Genomic DNA, 23,268 nt, shown 5'->3' with positions numbered 1-23,268 from the left:
CAGTATATAAAGCAATGATCAAAAAATAAGGCTATTTTCCTGAGTGAGCGTGTGCCAAAGATCAGCTGTTACACATGCTGTCCTGTCTGTTTTACAAACACTAGTTCTTTTACTCATGGGCTACAAAGGTAGCAAAGTGTGGATTCTGTTTACTCAGCACTGGGTTTTGCAAGAGCATTTACTGCCTACAGTACGAGTACAGAAGTCAGCTGAATTTAAGACTTCCTTCAAAAGTGTGTTATCTTCTGAATGCTAGTTGCTGAGAGACAGTAGGGAACAGATGCAGCATTGTCACAGCTCACACCTTCCATTGAAAGCAAGTTTGCTGCAGTAAGCAGCTTCTTTTCATAGGTTGCTATTGAGATATAAACCTGCAAGGGCATGGAAGCCGATGAGTCATTTCACTTTAATTCTGCTGCTGCTTAGGACAACCAGAGAACTGAATGAAAGCCTAGTAGTCCCAAAATGAGGTTGCTGTGAACTCAAATACTACAGGTGACTCACTGGTACTCAAATCACCTCAAACCGTCAGTGGCACTTAGTCTGGGACATGGAAGGAGATGAGAGAAATGTAGTGATTTTTTGTTTTTCATTTAGGATATCATTGAAATTATCTAAAGGTTTCAATCAAAAAAAAGTTTATTCAAATAAACATAGCAGACTTCTTATCCCCGTCTTGGTTCCATGATACCTACAAAAGTCCATTACTCGTAGCAGTTGCATGAGGGGAGAGAGAGCTTATAAAGACAGCATCTCCTTCTTTCTAACGTTATAACATTGACTAACCTTTCAAAGAAGGGTGAAAGTCACATTTCAGTTTGATCAGGGCTGGTTTTGCAGAGCTCTGTAGAGATCATAATTTCCAAGTTAGAGAAAACAACTCTTTCAAAGCTTGCTTTTTTTTCCAGCCCTGTTATTGAAGAGTCCCTTCTTACTGAAGGGCATAGTTTGAATTCATCTCAACTCTGCTGAACTGTCATGGGAAATGTGGGTCAGAACTCTTCTGTCCCATTATGTATGTACTGTCTGTAGCATTAAAGAATTTTAATAGTCATGAGGTAGGTGCGGTGTATTCCTAACTGCAGAGTTACCATAGTGAAACCAGAGAGGAGATAATAGTAAAATCCTGTAATCGTGCCTTAAGTGTGATACAGGCCAGCCAGAAGCCTTGCAAGTAGAGGAGATTAAGGTTTTATGCCAACTATTTTCAGTCTCTGAAGGTATTCCAGAAAGACCAAGGAAGTTTCGAGTAATCCTTTTTTTCATATACCTCTGCAATTTTGAGGCACTAAAAACACAGGAGAAAATGTCTGAGTTAAACATTAAATTGCTGAAAATATTTACACTTTATTGTAATAACTTCTATTCAGTGAAAATACTTGTCAGGTATTATGGTAACTTTTCTTGCTAATCTTAGCACTTGCAAAAAAAATTGTTCTGTGTAAGGCTGGTAATCTTTTAGTAAGCTCTGTGACGTTTTCTTTCATAGCTTAGCTTTAATTTTTCAACCTTGAGCCATTTAGCTTTGACCATTTGTAAGTCATGTCTTTGCATGCAAAGGGTCTCAGGTTAATGATCCAGAAACCAGGGAGTGCACTCTTAGCAGAGGGGTGCGTGCCTAGGAGAGATACTTAGCAAAGCACCAAGAAAATGCTTTCTTTCCTTTGAGGTGGCTGTCCGTCTCTTCCTGTAGTTCACTCAGTGAGGTGGGGACCTTACTCGCTATTTAACTTCTGCATTAACACAAATTGAGACGCTAGTCTCCTTCATTAAACAACTGAATGTTGAGCTCTGCTGTGGATCTTTAGAACTGATTAAAGCAGATCCTCTGAAAGAAACAGTCTATCAAAGTGCATATACAGAGCAGTTCTTTGAAGTGCATTTCTAGTTTTATATTTGGATGCTATTAAACGTACTGTTAATAAATTAATATACCCTAAGCTTTTGTATTGCTATCCATCTTTAGAGTATCTAAAGCATACAGTCTTTAGCAGGCACTTATGTCTTCCTATCAAGTTTCCTGTTAAAAAAAAAGTATAGAAATTGTATTCCAATACTAAGGATTTTGTTCTCTTTTAGGATCGAAATAGAATGTATGACAGTCTGAATATGCACTCTTTGGAAAACTCCCTTATTGACATTATGAGAGCAGAGCATGATCCACTTAAAGGTATGTTATTATGCTAAATAAAGAAAAAAGGGTCATCCATTCTGCGTATTTGAATTAACACTGGTTGCTAATTTAGTTTCTAGGTTCATATTAAAATATGAATTATTTTCTCAAGTTAAACAGAAGGTCAGTCTCAATCTGCATTTTCCTGAAAATATGGATTTACAGATGTTTAAAAATTACTTTAAACTTAAGCTTTAGTGTCTTCACAGGTATTATTTCCTTTCCACTCCAACTTCCCTCCTCTCCCCAAAAAATTCATAGCTAGGTTTATCTGAAATTGACTTATTTGCTGCAAGGAGTTCTACCTCAGTTTGTGAAGACACGTTGATCTGCTGCAGCAAGCCGAAAGAGGGTGGGAGGGGAATCAAAACGCTGCCAGTGAATCTTCCCTATTCTTTGCAGTGGAAGCCTGCAAAGTGGATACGAAAATTATGTCAATTTTAGAGCCTATGGGAGATGATAATGTGTGGAGCTGTCCAGTTTCTGTTAGTTCGAAGAAGTCCAGAAGTACACTTTACTTTAGAATGTGGGTTCCTTTTACTCTACTGGGCTCAGCTGAAATAGTGAATATGTGTGACCTTCAATTTTAACTTCTCTGATCACTGTACAGTAACTCATTCTTTTAAGTTGTTTTTTTATCCTTACTCTCACAAGGGGTTTATCACTGAACTTCAGGGCTCAAACCGCTTTATTTGGATTTATCAAATACTACTTTATTTGTGGTGCTATAACTAGACTGACACAGTCTAGCTTTAAAACTGTCTAAGACTTCAGAATTGCTATGCCAAATTCTGTCTCAGTATTGAAGCAATTTAAAAAGAAAATGCCTCTTTTCCTACAGTTATTTACCCCCATCCATACCATTTCTAGCGGTCCCTAAGCTTAATATATATTGAAGTTATACGTAAAGGTGTGTGTTATTGTAATGCGGAAGACAGAGTCTACTCATTATTTAGTAAGATCTGTATTCAGCTGGAAGATCTGTAGGATAGCCTGTAACGGTTGAAGATTTATAGCGTAAAGCCAAAAGGCTTTGTGTTGCATTTTTTCTTTCCAAACTCAAAATCTCTGCTAAGCATCAGTGAGTACGTAGCATTTGGTTAGCTGGTTAATTTTCCTCCCCGTTAGATTGGAAGCTGAAATTAAATTTTCTTAGCTGTTCTTAAATCTGATTTCTTGTTTCATGATACTTACAGAGAAATAGTTCCAGTTTTAATGATTTTATCGTTACATTCTACCAATAAGTTCAGTTTCTGTCCAATCTGCACGTTTATTATACATTGCGAAGTAACTCAAAGAGGTTGAAACCTGTGAATGTTAACCCTGTGGTAACAGCTGTGCACTAAAAGCACCTGCATGTCGTCACAGACAAGGTAACTAATTCACTACACTCAGGACCAATATTTTTTTTGTTATCTAAACCCAAGTCTACCGTCAGGATGGTTACTAAAATAGAGGATGCATATCCTCAATTGTAATATACCAATGACATCTCTCCTGTTTCTTCACTTCTTCTGTGTGCACTGATGGGACAAATGGAAGTGGTTGCTTTGTGCCCCTACCAGTTCTCTCGTTTCCATTTTGGTTTTACAATGTAGAAGAGTTCTCCGTGGCACACTAAACACACGAAAGCCCTATTTTTATTCTTCTCATTGTATTTCAGTATGATACACTATGTGAAAACTGTATCTTTCCAGTAATATTTTTTTTAGAGAGAATAAGGCAAGACAAAGCTTTTAAAATGAAGTGAAATATGTCCATATATAGACATTTTTGAAAAACTCAGTGAAGGTTCCATAGTTATTCTGAGCTTTCTAGGGACATGAGTCTATAGTTGTCAGACTTCTTTTTCTTTTAACAGTTTTACCATCGTACCCTTCCAGTGAAAATTCTGCTAAGTTTTCTGTTTGAACTAAAACAGATGGAAGCCATAGATAGTGATGAATTCAAAGGAAATTCTTTTCTTCTTTTTTTGTTTGAGTGCCAGAGAACAATGCACACACCAGCTGAATTTTAATGGAGTAATCGTGTGCTATTATTTAAATAGATTGATGAAGATGCATTTTTTTTGCCTTTGGAAGTTATTATTTTAATTAAAACTGCTCCATTATTAGCAGTGAGACAAGGGAAATATTCCTTATTGATTTTACTGACTGGCAGTTGGAAGCAGAAAACACATCCAAGAATAGCTTCTCAGTCGCTCGCTATCCCTGTCGTGTTTAGTCACCATTAGTTGGCATTTCTGTAACCTCCCAGCAACTGTAACTTTTTTTTTTTTTTTACAAACCATGAAACACTGATTTTGTTATTTCAGTCCCTGTGGCATTTCTTTTCACTACAGCAAATCTGACATTTAAATAAGAGCCCATCATATCTGCTTGCATAATGCACAGGATTGAGAATATTACTATTTTTTGTTCTTACTAATATACAGCGTACTTTGTTGTAAGTAAAGAATATTTTTATAACCAGAGAATATTTTTATGACACGTTTTTCAGTAATCTAAGCACACTGAAACAATGCATCTTTTATATCTGACCACAGCAGTAAAATGCAAGTCCCTGGAATTTTAAGCACGTGTTTCAGATTTAGCTGCTTACAATATCTGGAGTATGACTAAGCATCTTGTCTCAGATTTTGCACAATGCAGAACAGACACAGTGTGTACTACTAGCTCACAGCTCCAAGTCTTGCATTTGAAGATTGATTTTAGAAGGAAGTCAGATTTCACAGTTCTTGCTTTCCATGAACTTGAAAAACCTTTATTTCAAATATGATTCACTGAAAGCTAACCTTATGCCTGCCAAAGGTTGTTGACAGATGTACAGTTTCAGCTTCACTTAGATGAAGCTCAGTCTAACTACAGACACAACCAAAATGAAGGATTTTTGGAATTCAGTAAGACATTTCAAGGTAGTCTAGCAGGGAAGAAGTGCTTGAATTCACTAATTGCTGCAGCAAAAATATTGATCCTATTAAAACTAATCTTCCCAAGTTGTTTTCTCAAAATCCACTTTATAAAATGATAGTTGATTACCCATTCCAATCATTAGAACATAAACTGAAGTAAGAAAAGGCTAAATTAATTCCTTTTTACACCTTTGTTTCTAAATGTCCTTTTTTTTTCTTTTATTAACCCTTAGATGGGTGGAAGCTAGCCTAAAATACCTGAATACTATTAGACCAGACATAAAACTCTTGTGGACTTGTATTTTTTTTAACCTCCCTCCGAATGAGAGTCTTTCCTGATGTAGCAAACTTCTATTCAGAAACAGAAAAGCCAAAACGTTTGGTCTAAAACAAATTATGGAAAAAAATGTAAAAGAATTAGTTATATTTTTCATGAAATATGTATCCAAATTGTGAAGCAGGTGATTTAATGGAATTTATTATCTACTGTTTTAAACACTTTTCTATCGAAGGTAATGGTGATTTCCATGCAGTATAAAAGCTTCTCTTTAGTAAGGCAGAAGTACTGATACTTTACTCCATTTACAGTTGGTTTTTTCTGACCAGCTCTCTTAAAGCTCTGCAAGCTGGATACAAGAGAGTACAGAACTTCAATTAGTCATGCTAATAGGAGTAGCAAGAACGAATATGAAGTTTGTTTATAGGAGTCAAATTTTTCTTTTTGCTTTTGTGGTGAGGGGAAGAGGGAAAAAAATATATTTGGGGGGGAACTGAAATAATACCTCCTTATATAGCTAGTAATAAAATAATAATAAAACACTAATTGACTTACTTGTGGAAAATAACTTGATGCACTTAGGTTGCTCTTTCCTATTTTTATTTCCCCATTCAGTTAGTTTAGTTAAGCTTTTCAGCTGTTCGGTGTGTTTCTTTTAAAAGCAACGTGCTGGAGGACGCCCAGTGAAATATAAAGACAAGGCAGCAGTGACTGAACAGCACAGTAGAGAACGTTTTCTTTGGATCTGACAACTCTTGTTTTCAAATAATTTTGTTCTCTATTTTATATTAGGAAGCAGTAAGACTGAAAGTTACGCAGTTGTATCCTGGGGTAATTCAAATCATACACTAAAAAGGATTGCTAAGGCAGAATGAAAAAAAAAGCTGAGAAGGGGAAACTTCTCTTTTTGTCCTATAAAAGGTTTTGAAATCATACATTCAGAATGTTTTCTGTAGGTTTCTTTCTTATAAACTGTGGGGGAAAAAAAATCCTCCTATTTAAGTCTGATAGACTAATTTGCCTAAACACATGGACTACCACAGACAGCACATTTGGCCTCATTCAAGCTTACATAATTCTTACACAAGCATGTGAAAGTGTAGTAGCTAGGCTTTCTGTAACTAGGTGTTGTCCAAACATAGCTTTGTGCTGTTGTCTTATCTACGCTGGTTCAAAAACGGAGCTTGCTGAAACTCAGCCATTCCCAGTCTGCTGAAGTAGTGTGGGAGAAGCTTAATGTGGAAGATTTTTCTCTTCTAATCAAGAGATATACTGAAAAAAAGAAAGTGGGAAATGAATTTGTGATTCTTATCTCTTCATTCAATCACTTGAGACTTAGGGGGAAAAAAGGCGGGGGATGCAGACAGTGAAACATCAAAGTTATGAAGCTGTGAGCCAGCAGTGTTTCAAGTGGTCACCGTAAATTTAGGTCTAACCCAAATGTTTTAATATCTGGGGAGTCCTACAGAAAGTATGCATTTCCTATTGTAGATCTGAATTTGCCTTAAAATGAGAAGTAAGAGTGACTGTATCTGGATGCTCAGAAGAAGCCTGGAGAAAAAAGATCATATTAATAACACGAGCTTACAGACATGTAACTAAAATCACATTTGTTACTCTTTCCCTGTCATTTTTATTATCAAGACTTTTAATTGGATGTAGTGGATAAATTGGCCTGCTAGAACTAATTTGCAAGCTTGTTTTTTTCCCTCCTTATGGAAGAAGATGTGATGTGAGATATACATGCCAACCAGTTACATTAACATTACTGGTGTAGATGTGGAAGAGGGGATTAAATTTAATAGAACATCAGTTACATAAGAAATGTCAAAAATATCTGCTTCTCCTCGGCAGTGCTATTCTGGATTTAGCTGTAGTACAGGAGAATAATTAGTGGAGATGTGCTGAAGTTCCTGGACTCAGGCTTTCATAGAGAAACTTTCTACAGTATGACAATTTGTGATAGAGTACTATAATACTAGCCATTGTATTTTTTTCAAGTGGCAATCTGGTACTAATTGTGGGTGCTGTAGAGCTCTGTTCTGTAGGCAGTCAGCGAAGTGATTTTCATTTCTCAAGAATTAAATATATGTATTATTTTAATAGTAGATAATTCTGTTGCTAGTTTGTAGTTGTTATTTTAAACCAATGTAGCGTCTTTCTATCTAATTCAAATCATTTTTAAGCGAGTAGAAACCACTGGAATAACTAGAATAAGCATTGAATGGTCATACAGTTCAAGTTTACTGACGCTGAGGTAAGAAGGGGATAGATGGGATTTGTGGTGAGGGCAGTTTAACAGCATTAAACAGTGTTTTTAACAGCATTAAACAATGTTCAGTGGAAAGAGCCGAGTAGGGACTGAAATGTGATAGCTAAGCAAATTGGTATAAGGTGGTGTGCCCTTGTTCTCTATATCATATATTGATATTCTACATGAGATTTAATATTGTATGCATCCATTCTACGCTATTTTTAAACAGATTGGAGTTGTCTGAACTCTGTATGGGACTGATCTCTCACCCGGTTCCACATGGGAAATTTTCTGAGTCTATTCATACCATTAAATTTGGGTGACCTCCCTAGAAACACTGTGTGTTACTTCCTCTGATAAGGCTGAGGCAGAAGAACTGAAGTTAACGTAACAAACAGCAGTGGTTCTGTTTTGAAAAAGTGAGAAAACCTTAAAAATGTTTTCAAGATTGTAAAGCCCATGTACTACACAAAGGTAATAAAGGACAGGTATTAGGTTCACCAGAATGGTATATCTATATTTAAATCACAAAATGCAATTTCACTGAAATAACCATTTGACTAAGACGAAAAACAAATATCAGTACAGCAGTACTTGTGCAAAATGTATTACTTGTTTTCCTCTTCTAACGTTCAGATTATTATCTGAGCTACCAAATTCATCTTCAGGTCAGCAAGATGTGTTTTCTTTGTGTTTGTGTGATTCATAAGCCTGACATGGGAGTGGTGGGCCCAGCAGATTCAAACAGAGCACTCCTTAGTGCGGTTCTGCCCACTGCTTCTCAAGAAGCGCTTTATTATTTCAGCTTTCTCACTTTGGCACCTTATGTTACAGGTGCAGCTTATTCATGGAGTTAGAGGGGAAAAAATTATAAAGAATGCACAGATGGAGTGGTAAACCCAGAATAAATTATCTTCTAAAACAGCTTTCCTCTGTAGATATTGGTATTGGTTGGGTTCTCTCTCATCATAGGCCTTAAATCTTACCTGTTGTTTTTTTTTGTTGTTGTTGTTGTAATTAGAGTATGTATCCTTATCTCCTTCGCTCAATGAAAAAATAAAAAGCTATTTATGTACAGAACAAAGAGAACATCAGTGGAGACTCAAGCAGATTCAAAAAGAGATGATCATTTCTCATAATTTCTGTTGTTATTCTACATCAAGAAACCTCTCATAGTGTTTGTTGCAAATACTTCTATATAGAGAGAGGCTCGTGACAGTAAATTCTTGCTGTTAGACAAATGAGTATTAATTTTAGAGACCAACTAAGAAGAAAAGCAAAGTGATTTCTTAAAAACCAGGCTGAGCAAACTAGTGGCAGCTCCCAGCTTGCAGTTTAGGGATGCGTTCTTCTCTATGCATTTCTTAACACCAGCATGCGCTTCTAGAGACATGGAATATTTACTGTTCCAGAAACATGAGTGATTTTTTTAAATATATTTCCTAAGCCTGCTTAAAAGTTCAGTAGAAGTTAGAGAAGGCAGCAGAGCTCTTCCAGACAGCATTCACCTATGCTTTCCAAATTCTAAAACAAATAGGCTGAGTTCTCACCTGTCTTCAGCTGGCCTAGTAGTGTGCATTCTAATAAGAATGGAATCTGTTGGAAGAGAGTAACTGCATAGTTTTGGGGTTTTAATCTTGATGTTTTGAGTGGAAGACTTCATAATTATCACTATTTTTTCTATAGTTTTTGATAAGAAATTCTCATGTTTGTTTTTCATGGGGGAAGAGCAAAATTTAAGCACAATTACTTAAATTTATTCCTACAAAAGTATTATTTATTCAGTGCCCAAGTGTTCTTTTGGACCACAAATGGTATTTCAAGAAATTGCCAGCAGAGGGAAAAAACAAAGTGTATGAATTGGATTGTTAGACAAGTTTAACACGTAGATCACTGCTTTGATTTTCATTCTCTTTTTATGCGGTGTTTCTTTTCAGAAATCATTAACCTTATTAGAGTATGATTATCTACAGCATCCTACTAATATTTGCAAGCTATCTGCATACACATTCCCCTTTAACTATGTCGTAGTTCTAAACACGCGTTGCATACAGCCTGCATTCTGTTTGTCTCAACAAATGTTCTAGTTTCCTCAAAAAGATTTAAAAATTATAGATATGTGTTTAAGGATTATAAACAAGCAGCTGTGTTTTCATAGCAAGATACAGGAAAATAAGGGGGGTTGGGTTTTTTGTTTGTTTGTTTTTTTGTTTGGTTTTTTTTTTTTTGCATTTAAAAGCACACTCCTAAACACAGCAGCTATTGTAAATTTCTCTCTAGGTCAGTGTGCACTACTGGTGTGTTTGCAGCTTCCTGTAAACAGAAAGTCATCTTTAATAAAAAGGAATTGGTAGTGAAGACACACTTTGTGCATTTTAAAGCAGACATTTAGCTACTGAGGTACAACATACTATGAATTTAGTAAAATGCAATACTTGAAAAATTCTACTGTCAGGATGTGAGGTTTTGTGTAATTTTCATTTGATGGGTGTTTGAGAGAAAATGCTGTAGGTAAACCAGTATTCTAGTTCTGCCAGACTTACAAAAAAAAAATTACACACAATTATTATATGCAAAGCACCAAAATGCAATCATAAGTTGGTTAATAAGTTTTTAATGCCTTAATATTAGTTCCTGTTGACGTGTTTTTTCTTACATCAATTCATTGGAGAGGCACTAAGCTGTAGAAGTGGCACTCTGTTAAGCAATGTGCATAGTACAGTTATTCACAGTCAGTATGAAGGAGAAGACTAAAGCAGTCAGCACTATTTCTGGGTGTCATGAAACAAAAAGTGGCTTTATCCTATTGGAGCTGATCCCAAAGCACACTGCAGATCTTATGACCAGAGAATTAAGGTTAAGAAGTCTGTTCTTGTCAGCTTTAACTTGGGTCAAGGGTATTGTTGGTTAATGTGCTTGGAGTTAAATATTAGCTCTTTATTTCCCTTAGGCAAACTGGAAATAGAGTTTATATTTAAATTCTAAGAAGCAATATTTCATTTCTTTGTTGTATTATTATTTTCTAGCATAATAACTAATACCTCTGCATTTGCTTTGTTTTATTCTTTCCTTTTTCCTTTCTTTTAAGGTCGCTTGAGTTATCCACATCCAGGGACTGACAATCTTCTGATGTTAAATGGTAAGTGCTAATCTTATAACAGTTTCTAATTATCTCTAGCTTAGTTTAAATCTGACATGTTGGTACAAAATTATGCTATTATATTCTGTTATTGAATTACTTGCCTCCAGTCTTTAACACTGATGGGACTGTTGCCATTTTTCAGAGCTGAATGGCAACAGCTAATCTTGCAACAGCCTTTCATTATTTCTAGCTTATTTGAAATCTGAAATACTTAAAGATGCACTATTCTTTTTTGTTCTCAAGCACACGAGAATAACATTCTCCAAAGCTCTGCAAAATAAGCTAGCATGCTGGAATGAGAATTAGAAAAAATAAGAAGTCCAGAAATGCATCTTGGGTAGATAAAGGGTGAACTGTATACTTTTTATTACACTTACGTGCTCTAATATTTCTTTTTTTAAGTGGCTTTGTCAAATATGTTTCTAACTGTAAAATACGCTGAAGTTAGAGTTCACGTTCACGTTCCTCTCCCAGTAGGTCAAACTTCGTGAACATCTGCTACTCAGTGAAGGCATGAACTTTAGCCTTTGTTCAAGGCTAAAGAAGGAAGCAGAGCTTGGTAATCCATCTAAGTCAATAATAAATCAGGGTTTTTGCACACAAATGTTTTCTACGTTGGGAAAGATTAGAGCTATAATGCCACAGATTCACAAGATTGGAAAAAGTTGAATCTCTTGTTCACAATGCAACTACATTTTTCTCACTTTTAATTATTGGATAATGACGGGTCTAAATGTTACCAGTAAAAAACTATTTGTGAAAAATACAGTCAGAATAGGTACTTCAGGTTTGTGGTGGTTCTGTGGAGCTTTTTTTTTTTATTACTATTTTATTGCCTTCCCCTTCTGCACCATTTACACTTATGCAAATGGATACAAAACGGAAAATAATGATTTCCTTTTTTGTGACACTGAGTGTTTACTCCATTGTGATTTTCTTCTGATTTATAATGAAGCATCAGGTGGGAAGATATTAAACATTCATGAATCTTATGAGAAACTGAAAGATTTTGAGGCAAGTTACTCGTGTTTTTAAAAAAATGTTTAATGCTTAGAATGGTGAGCTTCTCCTTTTATAGTGCTGCATGCGAGTGGAATATGGAATATCTGGGGAAAAAAGTCTTTGCTTTTATTGGTGACACTGGAAAAATGCATGTCTGTGGTGCCAGACTATCCTGAAACCCTTACCACAGAGCTACGTTATGCACTAAGAAGTACTTTGGTTTGTTATTAATGCTGATGAGATTTCCACTGATGTTTGAATGCTAGCATTCAGTATAACTGCTGTCCTTTGTAAAAGCTGCAATATTACATACAACCTTCAGTAAGTCAGATAAAAAATAACAATTTCTAAAAGACAGGTGTTGCAGCACACCTAATTTTTAGGTATGCCCTCTTGAATTTGATCCAGAGCCCTTTGTTGGGTGCCTAACCTTCCTGCAATGCATTTGGATAGTCTAAGGTGCGGTCATATGTACTGTCTGGAGCTATGTGAGGCTGGAGCATCTGAACTACACCTACTTACAGCTAGAAAATAGAACACAAAGGACAGCTTCAAGGAAGCTCCAGCTGTTTCAGGCTCTGTCTAAACCTTTCTTTCTTTGCAATAATTGAAGGGCTTTCTCCATGTGTGTGGTAAGGAGAGTCACAATTTGAACACTTGTGAAGTAAGTTGCAGACTTCATTTTTCTCTGCCGAAGAGAGTTCAAATGAACGATTTGCAGTATGCCTTTAATTGGTTCCGAGGACAGAAGAATATGGAAAAGGAGAATTGATGATGCATAGAGACTCACATTAGAGAAAATCAGTGTTGTAGTCACTGCAAGGAGGGTCAGTAACACCTGTCCTTCATAAAAGAAAAGCAGCAACATTTTTACCATCAACCATCTTGAGATTGAGCATTTTCAGATAAAAGTGATTTTAACTAGCTTTCCTCTTTTTAAATGGTGGATACTTTGCACCTCACTTAATGTGTACTTAATATTTACAGTTTTCATTATTTAAATTGATGAAATGAACCAAAGGAAAGCTGATACGTGTTTTTATAAATTATGTATCTGATAATTATTTATCTGTTTCAGCTCAAGCTGTTAAAAGGATTTTTTACAACCACTCTGAAAAGTCAAGTAAAGATGCTTTGGAATGGTGTTACTTGAGTATGTCTTTAGTCAACAACTCAATCTTAGATTCTTTTTGTAGCAGGTGTCCAAGTGCAAGAGTTTTAGAGTGTTTTTCACCATTAAAGGCTACCGCCTTTATAGTTCTAATGCATTTTTAAGTGGCTCTTGAAACTTAATAGTTTAATTGGCAATCCTGTCCATGGCAGGGGACTAAGTCTTTAGGGTCCCTTCCAGCCTAAGCCATTCTATGATTCTGTGATAATTCACTATTCGGTCACTGTATCAAGGGGCTTTCCATCACTTGGAGATGCTTAAAGCTGACGGTGCTTTTAAGAAAGATATTTTACTTCAAACAGAAGTTAGTAAATTTATGAATATAAGAATTTCTGAATGAGATTCTGTACTCTGTTACGAGTGCCAAACATGAATGGTCATAAGATCTGTAAACATGTGACTTCTCAAAGAATCTAAATAGTGTTTAGGCACCCAAATCTGATGGAATGTAATGGGAATTAGGCGCCTACCTCTGGTACTCCGAACTCTTGAAAAATTCAGCTGTAATTGGTGGATTTCTTTAAGTAACAAATACATGTTAATGAAAAAGGCTTCATTACTTCACTTTCCCCATCTGATCACCTGCATCAGAACTGTGAAGTGCAAACAGCATTTTATTTTACTTTATATCATAAAGTTCATAGTTGCCTATGAAATCTTGCAAATTTTTTTGGCTAGGGAGGATATCCATCGTTACAGAGTAAAGGATACAGAGATTATTTCTGTGTGACTTATTCTTTGAATAAGCTCAGGAAGGAAAGTAGGAAGTGTAATCTCTATTTTGTTGTAAATCACATTTAAGTACAAGTGACTGGCTTTCTGCAAAGGTCTCTTCTCCACGTTTATTTCTCTGAACACATATGCTAATTATGTAAATGTGCATGTTAAATACATTTATATAAAATATATAAAAACTATATTTATAAATATATCTCTAATGAAATGTATATAATGTGTGTACTTAAACCACTTGATCTGTAAGCACGTGTTCTGATGGGTATAATACAAACGTGTACGGTATTTTAATAAATACAGAAGATATTTCTGATCTAATCTAGATTGAACCTAAAAGAATATCTTATTGTTGGCTTCATCCTAAAAGTGGTTCATTGGGACTATTCTTAGACACAGTAACCTTTGGGAGACAGTAATACAGAAATATGTATGTTGGGGCCATGAAAATACTGAACTTCCATGAATCTAGAAGGAATACGTTCACTGTATCATCATATTGTTAGCGAGTGGGGAAGCAGTCTGACAAGAGCCTGTCATCTGTAGTAGAGGCACAGTGGTCATGGTCCTAAACTATGGATAAAAATAACAAAACATAACACGCTTTGCAAAACCCTACATTTTGGTATCAGTGTTCACATTTATTGCAGTAGTGCCTTCAGATTGGGATTCAAGAAGGAGATCAAAGTTTTCTACGGTCAAATGGCAAAAAATCCATGCTCAAACTAGTGTGCAATACAAATGGACAAGGGAGATAAGTATTAGGAGAGAAGGGGTTTGCCATACTAGTGAAGTAATAATGTGAAAATAGCAAATACAGTTATTTTCCCATTTTCTGTGATGTCATTGTTTTGCCTAAGCCAAGAACGCACAGATAAACAGATAACTTCGGTGTATCATTGTCATTTCTCTCTATATAAAATACTGCAGCAATTATTCTTCCAAGCTGAATGGCATTGTGGCTTTTTTTTAGGATTTTAATAACCCTTCTATGTTTATTCCTAAAATTACTGCTATTTTAAAATGCATAAAGAAAAGTAATTGAGGTGTACTATAACAAAATATTTGTATGTGTATCAGTTTGCCTTAACTGGAAATACATAAGAAAGTAGCCGAGCTGGTTTGGTTGGCAGGAAGGAGCAGAACTTGCAGAAAAGAAAAGTCACTAAGGCTTTGTGCCAGAAGATGCTTGCTAATATGCATTGCCGTATTACTCTTTGAGAGGGAATGTGCTAGTGCGCTCATTGCTGTGGATGTGATACACTCACATTTTCCCTCTTACTCTAGTTTTATTTGTGGAAGGGGGTGAAAAAAAAAGAAAGGAGTACAAGGGGTTAGATGGGGACTTGGTGACGCTACTTGTAATGCTATGTGGGAGTCTCTTTGGCCAGGAATCAGAAGAGATTCTTACTTGCTGCAGCAGTGGCCAAGCTGCGTGTCTTGAAAGTGCCTGACTTCAGATGGTAACAAGTCTGAAGTTGGACACTGTTTTCTCCACACAGCATCCTCTAGCAGGAGAACTAATCAGATCCTCTGTAGAAGGATATGTTGTATTTTTTGGTGCTATTTTTGTGTGGGAAAGCAGGATTTAGGTGTTTCCATTTGGTTAGCTGAAACTGGGCTTTTTTGTTTGCGGTTACAATAGAAAGTGGAAGGATATGGAAAAACTTCAAGCAGAAGATTATTGTAATTAATAGTAATCCTTTCAGATGAAGGAAAATAAATTCAAAAGAATATTCGGTGCAAGTTGGATAGGAATATACTGAATATTATGTAAGAAAGATCTGTTTTAAGGGAGGAAATACAAGAGAGACTTTTAGAATTCCATAAGCAATCCACTGAATTCTTAGTTGAAAGGGGTGGAGAGAACAAAAATGTGTACTCAATAAATGCAAATGGGAAGGATCAGCATGTAAGTGTTTAATAATGAGAAAATGGAACAGTGAATGACATTCGCGAGTCATTGAGTTTATGAGGCTGCATGAGTATCAGTGTCTCAGAAGCAGAGTTGCATTTTAGGAGAAATCTAAGCATGAAGTCCTGATAAAATCAAAACAGTAACAGAGAAACACAGTAATCTTTGTGTATATCACTGTAAGGTGTTTTGCAGTAATCTATTTGCATATTTAACTACAGTGCTGCAGTGATTAAAGTCATCTTTTTCATATTTCATATCTGAGAAATGGGAATTGAGACTACTTTGTAGAAGTGAAACTGAAAAACTGCACGCAATTCAATGGCTTTTGTATTAGTAATCTGCCTGTTTTTAGGTTCTTAACCTCCGTGCTGAGCAGCAGTCAGTGCAGAGGCAGCAGCTATATGCACGATCTCTTTAAGAATCTTGCAAAACTCAAAAGTTAGGCAAACCTTGGATTTACTTGCAGTCCGTCAGAAATTGCTGCATCGCCTTTGTGTAGTGTTTTTGGTACAATGCTGTTTCTTGTGACTTGTGCCCTGGTTTTGTTTGCCACCACAAGGAGCCTTTTGTTTCAAACAAAACCTTGCGGTTAATTTTCTGCTAGGTCCTTTCATGAAAAAGGAAGGTCATAGCATTTGCATTGTCACTGAAAGGACTGTACAAACTGTTCCGTGGACCAGGATGTTTCTGTGATTAATGCAGTGCTTGCTACGTGGTTTTTAAAGCAGTATATTCCTTTTTACGGTTTCAGTACCCTATGTGTTATTTAGACACTTGCGTAAGATACAAATTGCATTTGTGGAGATGAACTATAAATGTACCATATTTCATCCTTCTGTAATTAACATGAAGTTAAGATCAGGTATAAAGGCACATTAATACTTAATGTTTGTGCAACACTGCTGTATTTTAAACTATATTCCTCGTAGCTGGTTCTGACGTCAATTTGGTAGTGAAACAGAATTATATTTGAGGCTTTCATTTCTTGCAGTCTTTTCTACAGTTCCCAATGGCAAATGGCAATGCAGATTTTTATTTCTCTCTCACCCACATAGCTTTTTGTATGATAAATATTTTAATATGTGGGCATAACAGAGTTGTTTGACATTTGACAATTTGTCCTTTGTTTACATGCAGCAAGGAGTTATGGGCGAAGACGAGGTAACTCACTTCTGTTTGTTACAGTACAGTTAATTCTGACGGAGCTGTTACTGATCCTTGCGATTAATTAATCCAGATGTGTTATTATAAATGCTTATCTGCATGTTTCCTTAATACGGGGACGCTGGCGGGTGTGAGGGAAGGAGGGGTGGATTGTTTGGATCATTGATCTCTTCTTAAATTTCGAATTACAAATCCCTTAATCAGTTAAAACACTGTAGCCCTAATCATAATTTTGTTCATGCTAATGGTAACCGCTTGCAGTTTTTGCCTCCTTTAAAAGCGTACAGTTTGCTAATTGTCCTAACTTGGCTTCATTTGCTTCTGTGTAAGTGATTGCGTAGAGTAAATCTTTAAAACATTTCATAAGCTTGGTAAGAAATCTAATAGACAATCCTTTGTAGTATAAATCAGCATATGTGCACTGACCACAGAAAAACAGTACTGATTCGACTGTATGAGAATGTAGCCTGTGGTTGTTACATGGATGGGCAGCAAAAGCACCAAGATCTTTGGTAACTTTCAGTCTCTGCAGCACACACAGAATTTGTCTGTCTTGATCTCTGTGTTCATAACCACTTGCTTGTTAGCCCCATTTCAGGGAGGAGTGATGTAGACCGTGATCGATGCCTTTAGTAGCACCACAGTGTTCTGACAGTTTGTGTCAGATTCCATATCATTATTTTCACTGCCATAGAACAAAAATAAACGAGTATTTAAAGGACTTACCCTTCTAGTTCGGAGTCCGTGGAAGAAATTTGAAAGCCAGGGAAATTACTTCTTACTGTCTTCAGATGAGAGGCATTTAGAAGTGAAAAGAAGGAAGAAACAGGTATTTGGATTCAAACAGTGCACTGCGTGTGTTAATGCACTGTCCTCAATGTTATCCTCACTCTCTGAGGAGCTACGCTGCTTTTGGGAAACCTCTCCCCACATTAAAGTAAAACCAATCTCACTGATAACGCTTCAAAAACATTTTCTCATGGTTTAATTTGTAATGGGAACTGGGCCTTAGATTCTCCTTGTCATTAGATTTTAACTCTGGTGCATGGAAAGGATAAATCGCTCTAGCGATTATTGTTCAGTAGGGATTTTTCTTCCTAAACACTTGGTGTACTGCAAGTCAGAAATGGAATTATCTAAAATAATTTCAGAGAAAAATGAAAACGTAACTCTTGTCATCTGAAGAGATATTGATCCTTAAGTGTGCATGTGGTTTTTGTTTGCTTGTTTCAGAAATAAAAACTCCAATGCTTCTGTGGCAGCAGTCTAACCAGCACTCATTAGAGGCGGCATATTTTTGCATCATCTAAATATTGCAATCCTCTTTTCTTGATTGGTAACCGTCCCTTCATAGACATCAGACCTGATCATTCTTATCAGTCTTCATAACTGAAACTCACATCCACGTTACACAGCTGCTGCAGTCTTTTCTTTTTTGGGGTTGTCATAGCATGCTCCTGCTCTTTTTCTGTCAAAATAGGTCATTTACAAGAAGAATCTTCCTAGCTGCTGCTTCCAGCTGTGTTTGTCCATTGCTTTCTGACTTTTCTGCCCCATCAAGCACAAGCTCCTTGCTTCCATTTCTAAAGGCCCTCTGCTGTTCCTGTCATCTGTGTTCTAAATGAATGCGTCCTTATGGTAGCAAGTGAAGATGCCATCACTTGCTTCCCACGAGCCATATTTTCAAATACATCGCCATTTTTAGAATGGCAGAGCCTGCTATGACTTACTGTGTTTGCTGTATTCCACTCTATCAGATTGCTACGTCAGGCATAAACATGAAATGCCACCATAAAGACATTGTAGTTACTGTCTTCATTACTCAGTACTGTCCAGCGGTCCTGCTTCTGTTTTATGATCCTCTTGACAATTACATTCAGTTGATTTCTAGCACATCTGTGTTTTCATTCAGTGTTTCTGATGCACTGTGTTTTTATAGTGGATTCAGATATCAACTTAGGGCCACTAGGCATTACCACAACATGGGTTATTAGTCATGATGTTTGCTGTCTCTCTCTCCACAGTCTCATCTTTAAGCACTTGATTTCAGGTGGTCTTCTGGAAGTGAATGGCTTTCACACCACTCTCACTCCAAGCTCATCTGCAGAATTTCTGCAGGTGTTCCTGAGGGGCTTTTCTGAGACAGGGTAAAAGTTAGACTGCAGCATAGATTGCAGCTAAGGTATTGCAGACTGAGCTGTCACTGCTTCTGATTTGCAGTGGGTGAACTAGGAAGAAGTTGGCCATTCGAGGTGGAAAATGAACTTGCTTCCCAAAAGTATGCTAGGTTGTTTTTTTGGTTGCTCCTTTTCTGTTTTTGGAAAGCAGCTGAATTCCAGAGTGACTTAATAATAAATAGCAATAGCTTAAAAAGTGAGAAAGAAACAGAAAAATTGCACATCAGAATAAATGCTGATGTTGGCGTATTTATTTTGCTTTGCTGAAGTGTTACTTTTTGAACTTCTGAACTTGAAACTGTGGTTAATCTTCGTTGCTAACTCAAAGCAGTGAAAGTTTGAGTAACTGAAGATGTGTGACTGTCAGGGTCTTTTGTTTTGGAGTTCTCTGAAATTTGCAAGTAGGAAAGTGTATGCCATGCATTTCACAATGTATGTGAAAGTGGGACAGAAACACCATGTTTTCAATCTCCTTTGCCATCTGTGTGTCTGTTTTGATTACTTCGCAATTGCAAAGCTGTCCTACAGTCTTCTTGGATTTCACAGCTGCAGTAGCTTTTCAGTTGGAACATTTTTTGTTACAAGGAGAGGAGGAATGCGACAGCAACCCTTGGAAAACCTGGCTTACCTTGTCCTCAAATAGGGTAACTGCGCTCTCACTGCAGACTGCTACATGTTAGGAGCCACCCAAAGGCTTCCCTTCACAACTGTTGTAAAATTGAAAGCGAGTGCCAATCAGCATTGTGAATCATTTTTCAAGTGTTACATTATGCTCATTTGTTAAAACTCCGCTTTCATAGAAACTAAATCTGTTTTGACATCAGCAGAATCAGAGTATTCTAAATGAAAAGAGTCAACATACCCATTTGAAACATCCTACTGTATATATAGTCTTTTTCTATTTCTATCTGGTCAATTAAGGTGTAACTTTTAGACATGCAGTAGTTTTTTGTGTGATAGAAGCTGTCCCTTTAACTTGAAGCTAAACCAAAGGCAAACTAATTAAATTCACTTAAGCAGCCCTTAATATGATCTCTTATAAACAAGATTCTTTGTTTAAGAACAGATTGTTATTTTCCTGCTCGATGCAGCAGAGTAACTACTGTACAAGATAGCATGAGGTATTATATTTACAGAGATGTCAGTTTACAGTCTTGAATGTCTTTTTGGGAGTTTTAATACATTTCTCATTGCCTTAGTTATTCTTTAGCTAATGTGTACTTTTCTAATACCTTGATATTTTTATTTACTTTCCAGACTGCTGTTCTCCCCTTCCCCATTCTAAAATTACATTACAACGTACTGCCATGAAATTGTTTTAATATATAAAAACATTTTTATTTTTTTTCTTTTTAAGGCCGTTCTTCCCTCTTCCCAATAGATGATGGTTTGTTGGACGATGGTCATAATGATCAAGTTGGAGTCTTAAATTCACCTACCTGCTATTCTGGTCATCAGAATGGGGAACGAATTGAGCGTTTTTCTCGGAAGGTGTTTGTTGGAGGTCTTCCACCAGATATTGATGAAGGTGAGCTGCCTGAAAACTAAGTATTGGAAGTTTGGAAGGAGGGAGAAAGAAAAATGAGGTAAATTAGGTACGAAAATAAACCATCTAGCAAAGTAATGTTGTGGTATAAGAAGCTACAGTTACGTTTGTTTTGTTTTTTTTTTTTAAGAGAGTTGATGAGAATACTGTGCTTTTTGTCATTTAATGTCATCCACTCCTTTTGATTTTGAAATGATTTAGTTCTGATTCTGCCCTCAAGAGTTTCATATGATGCCTGGAATTTGTGGTTAATGCTTATCTTTCAGTCATAGGAGGACACATATTCCTTTCAAATGTGTTAGCCCTCCATACTGTCCTCTATATGAACCTACTTTATCATCTATTCATGGGAAATGACTATTAGTAATTGAATTTCAAATTCTATTTTACCATTACCTGAAAATCTCAAAAGTGGTTTAGAAAGGTTAATACTATTCCTGTTACTAAACAGGAACTAAGGCAGAGGAAGGTCAAGTGGAAGAGCACACTGTGTGATGCACTGAATACAGAATATACCATGGAAGCTCAGATTCTTACATGGTGCGGTTGGAATTGCTTTGTATAATAGTGCTGATTTGAAGTAATCATACTGTTTAATATTAGGTTTCTCCTGTGCAGATAAATGTAAATTGCATGCTAGCTTTGTAATGTAAACAGAAGTCCCCTTACAAGGTTCAGTGTAATCCTAGAATAACTTGGAAACCAAATAAGCTGCCTGTGGTTAATTATCTTTCAGATATGGAAAGACCATACTTTGGTTTCATCTCCATGATGATGCTCCCCTGTAATGTACTAGGGGATTTATTTTAATATATATCAGCTTTTCTTTTGTGCACTTCAGCATCTAACTCAAATGTGAACTGTTGCTTTTAATACAAACGCCAAGCAAAGACACGTGGAGATGCATTTTCTTTCTTTCTTGCCTGCTTATGTGCTGATTCAGGATGCAACTGAAAGAAATAGTGTATTTGTTCAATAAGTTATTGTTCTTGCAGATTTGAACTGTACATCACTAAATCGTAAATCATCTGCTTGTGTTTAAACCAGATCCTAAGTATAAAAAAGTAACATAGCAGTTTTCACCACTGCCCTTAGTTGTCCATAGCCTTCTGAAATCACTTGTTACTGAGTAATTGAAAGAAAAAAAAAAAAAATGTAAGCATAAAATTACCAGAAGCATTTTGTGTAAATGTTAACACTTGGGAGAGGTATCTATTTATGGCTTTTGTTTGGGAAACTTGGAAACTTTGCTCCTGTATTTCCACGAAACATCAAACTTTGCTGGAACCAAAGATCTTCGTTTGATAGCACTTTGTCATTGAGTACTTTTTCATTTGTTTTAATTTCAACTGTTACATCTGTTTTCAGATGAAATTACTGCTAGCTTCAGACGATTTGGGCCTTTGGTAGTAGATTGGCCTCACAAAGCAGAAAGCAAGTCCTATTTTCCACCAAAAGGTAAGAGTTGGAAGGTTTTGACCTGTCTCTGAGTGCACATCTTACTTGGGCAAACTGTTTCATCTTCTCCCAAAGCATATAATTTAAAGTCCCTGTGAACAGTTAATTCTACAGTTTCAATGCATGTTCAGACAAGGCTCTACATACCAAGTATAAAACAGAGAGAATTGTAGTATTCTGCCTTGGTTCAGTGCTGGATTTCTGAAGAATCTGCCATAATTTCATTTCCCAATTATTAGATCAGTGTTATACAACTGTACATGTCATAAATTCAAAGATCTATTATTTGCATTTCTGATTTCTAAAACTAAAATTTGATCAAATTTTTAACACTAAATCACAATTATTTTTTTTTAAGAGGATTACAGACAGGATTCAGAAGGATGTTATTTGGGTATATGATCAAAATGATTTTGTCTTTATTCCATTTTTAAGACATGAGTATCTATTGAAGCACTAATTATCTTTTTTGAGAACAGGTTAATTAATGATTTTTAACTATTTCTAGTGGCTCTCTTTGATATTCAAAATCTAGACTAGATTTGTGCATTTAGGTAATCTAAACTACATAGCTTATCTCTGTACATGTGAAAAGGTGTATCAGTATGTATAAAATAAACACAAAAATGTGATCCAGAGGTTATTCATTTTGTAGAAAATGCAGCAATTCTTTCCTTCCCTGGAAGTGACAAATACAGGCATACTGCCTTTATACACCTATTCTTAGTTATTTATCTGACTGACTATGCCATTTTAAAAACAAGCATATTACCCCAGATAGTCATCTAAAGAGCAAGTAAAGGAGTTGGAAGTATTTGAATAGTATTTATGAATACTGCATGGAAATCAAGCCAAAGAGACTTTTACTTTTTTAGTTGTCAGCCTAATAGAAATCCCGCTGTCTTAACTAACTTTAATTATCCTAAGGAGTGCATCTCTGCTTAGAATTTACCAAGAGAAATTCTGGAGGAGCTGTTTGAGGGAGGGGGTCAACTCAAGGAGTCTGTATTGAATATGTAGAAGACAGAAGGTCTAATACATTCTTCACTGAAAGGAATGAGTTCTGGCATTCATTTCTGAGGAGGCAGTCCTGGCTCAGAATGTAAATATCTTCGGTATATATTTTGAGACTTTGCAGTTGGAAAATTTATAATTAGCGTAGTAAAAATAATAGTAATGATAAGTCTGTATTAAAAGCAGAGAATGTAGGTAAAAGAACTCTAGTCTGTTGATTTAATTAATTTGGGAAACACTTAGATACCAAGTGTTAAGTTGGTTAACTGATCTGGAGATGAACTTCGACAACAGTTTATAGTGAAACTGTCCGTTTATTACAATATTCA

The 23,268-nt window shown here is 36.2% G+C and overlaps 1 protein-coding gene across 7 annotated transcripts in view; it reads left to right on the top strand.

Annotated features, from left to right (window-relative positions):
• CPEB2 (cytoplasmic polyadenylation element binding protein 2) overlaps positions 1 to 23,268 on the top strand; it is a 73,288-nt gene that overhangs the window by 34,032 nt on the left and 15,988 nt on the right. For 5 of the 7 annotated variants that reach the window (XM_015285803.4, XM_046940460.1, XM_046940459.1 and 2 more), the window contains exons 4-8: positions 2,080 to 2,170; positions 10,704 to 10,754; positions 16,718 to 16,741; positions 20,279 to 20,449; positions 21,836 to 21,925. In XM_015285803.4, the coding sequence (XP_015141289.2) occupies positions 2,080 to 2,170; positions 10,704 to 10,754; positions 16,718 to 16,741; positions 20,279 to 20,449; positions 21,836 to 21,925 (427 nt within the window). The remainder of the gene's footprint in view (positions 1 to 2,079; positions 2,171 to 10,703; positions 10,755 to 16,717; positions 16,742 to 20,278; positions 20,450 to 21,835; positions 21,926 to 23,268) is intronic. The other 2 variants (XM_015285804.4, XM_046940461.1) reach the window with 2 other exon arrangements.

Source organism: Gallus gallus, chromosome 4 (assembly GCF_016699485.2).
Source record: "Gallus gallus isolate bGalGal1 chromosome 4, bGalGal1.mat.broiler.GRCg7b, whole genome shotgun sequence".
Taxonomy (NCBI): Eukaryota; Metazoa; Chordata; class Aves; order Galliformes; family Phasianidae; genus Gallus; species Gallus gallus.
The sequence above is the reverse complement of the archived record's forward strand: the minus strand, read 5'-3'. Positions and strand labels throughout refer to the sequence as shown.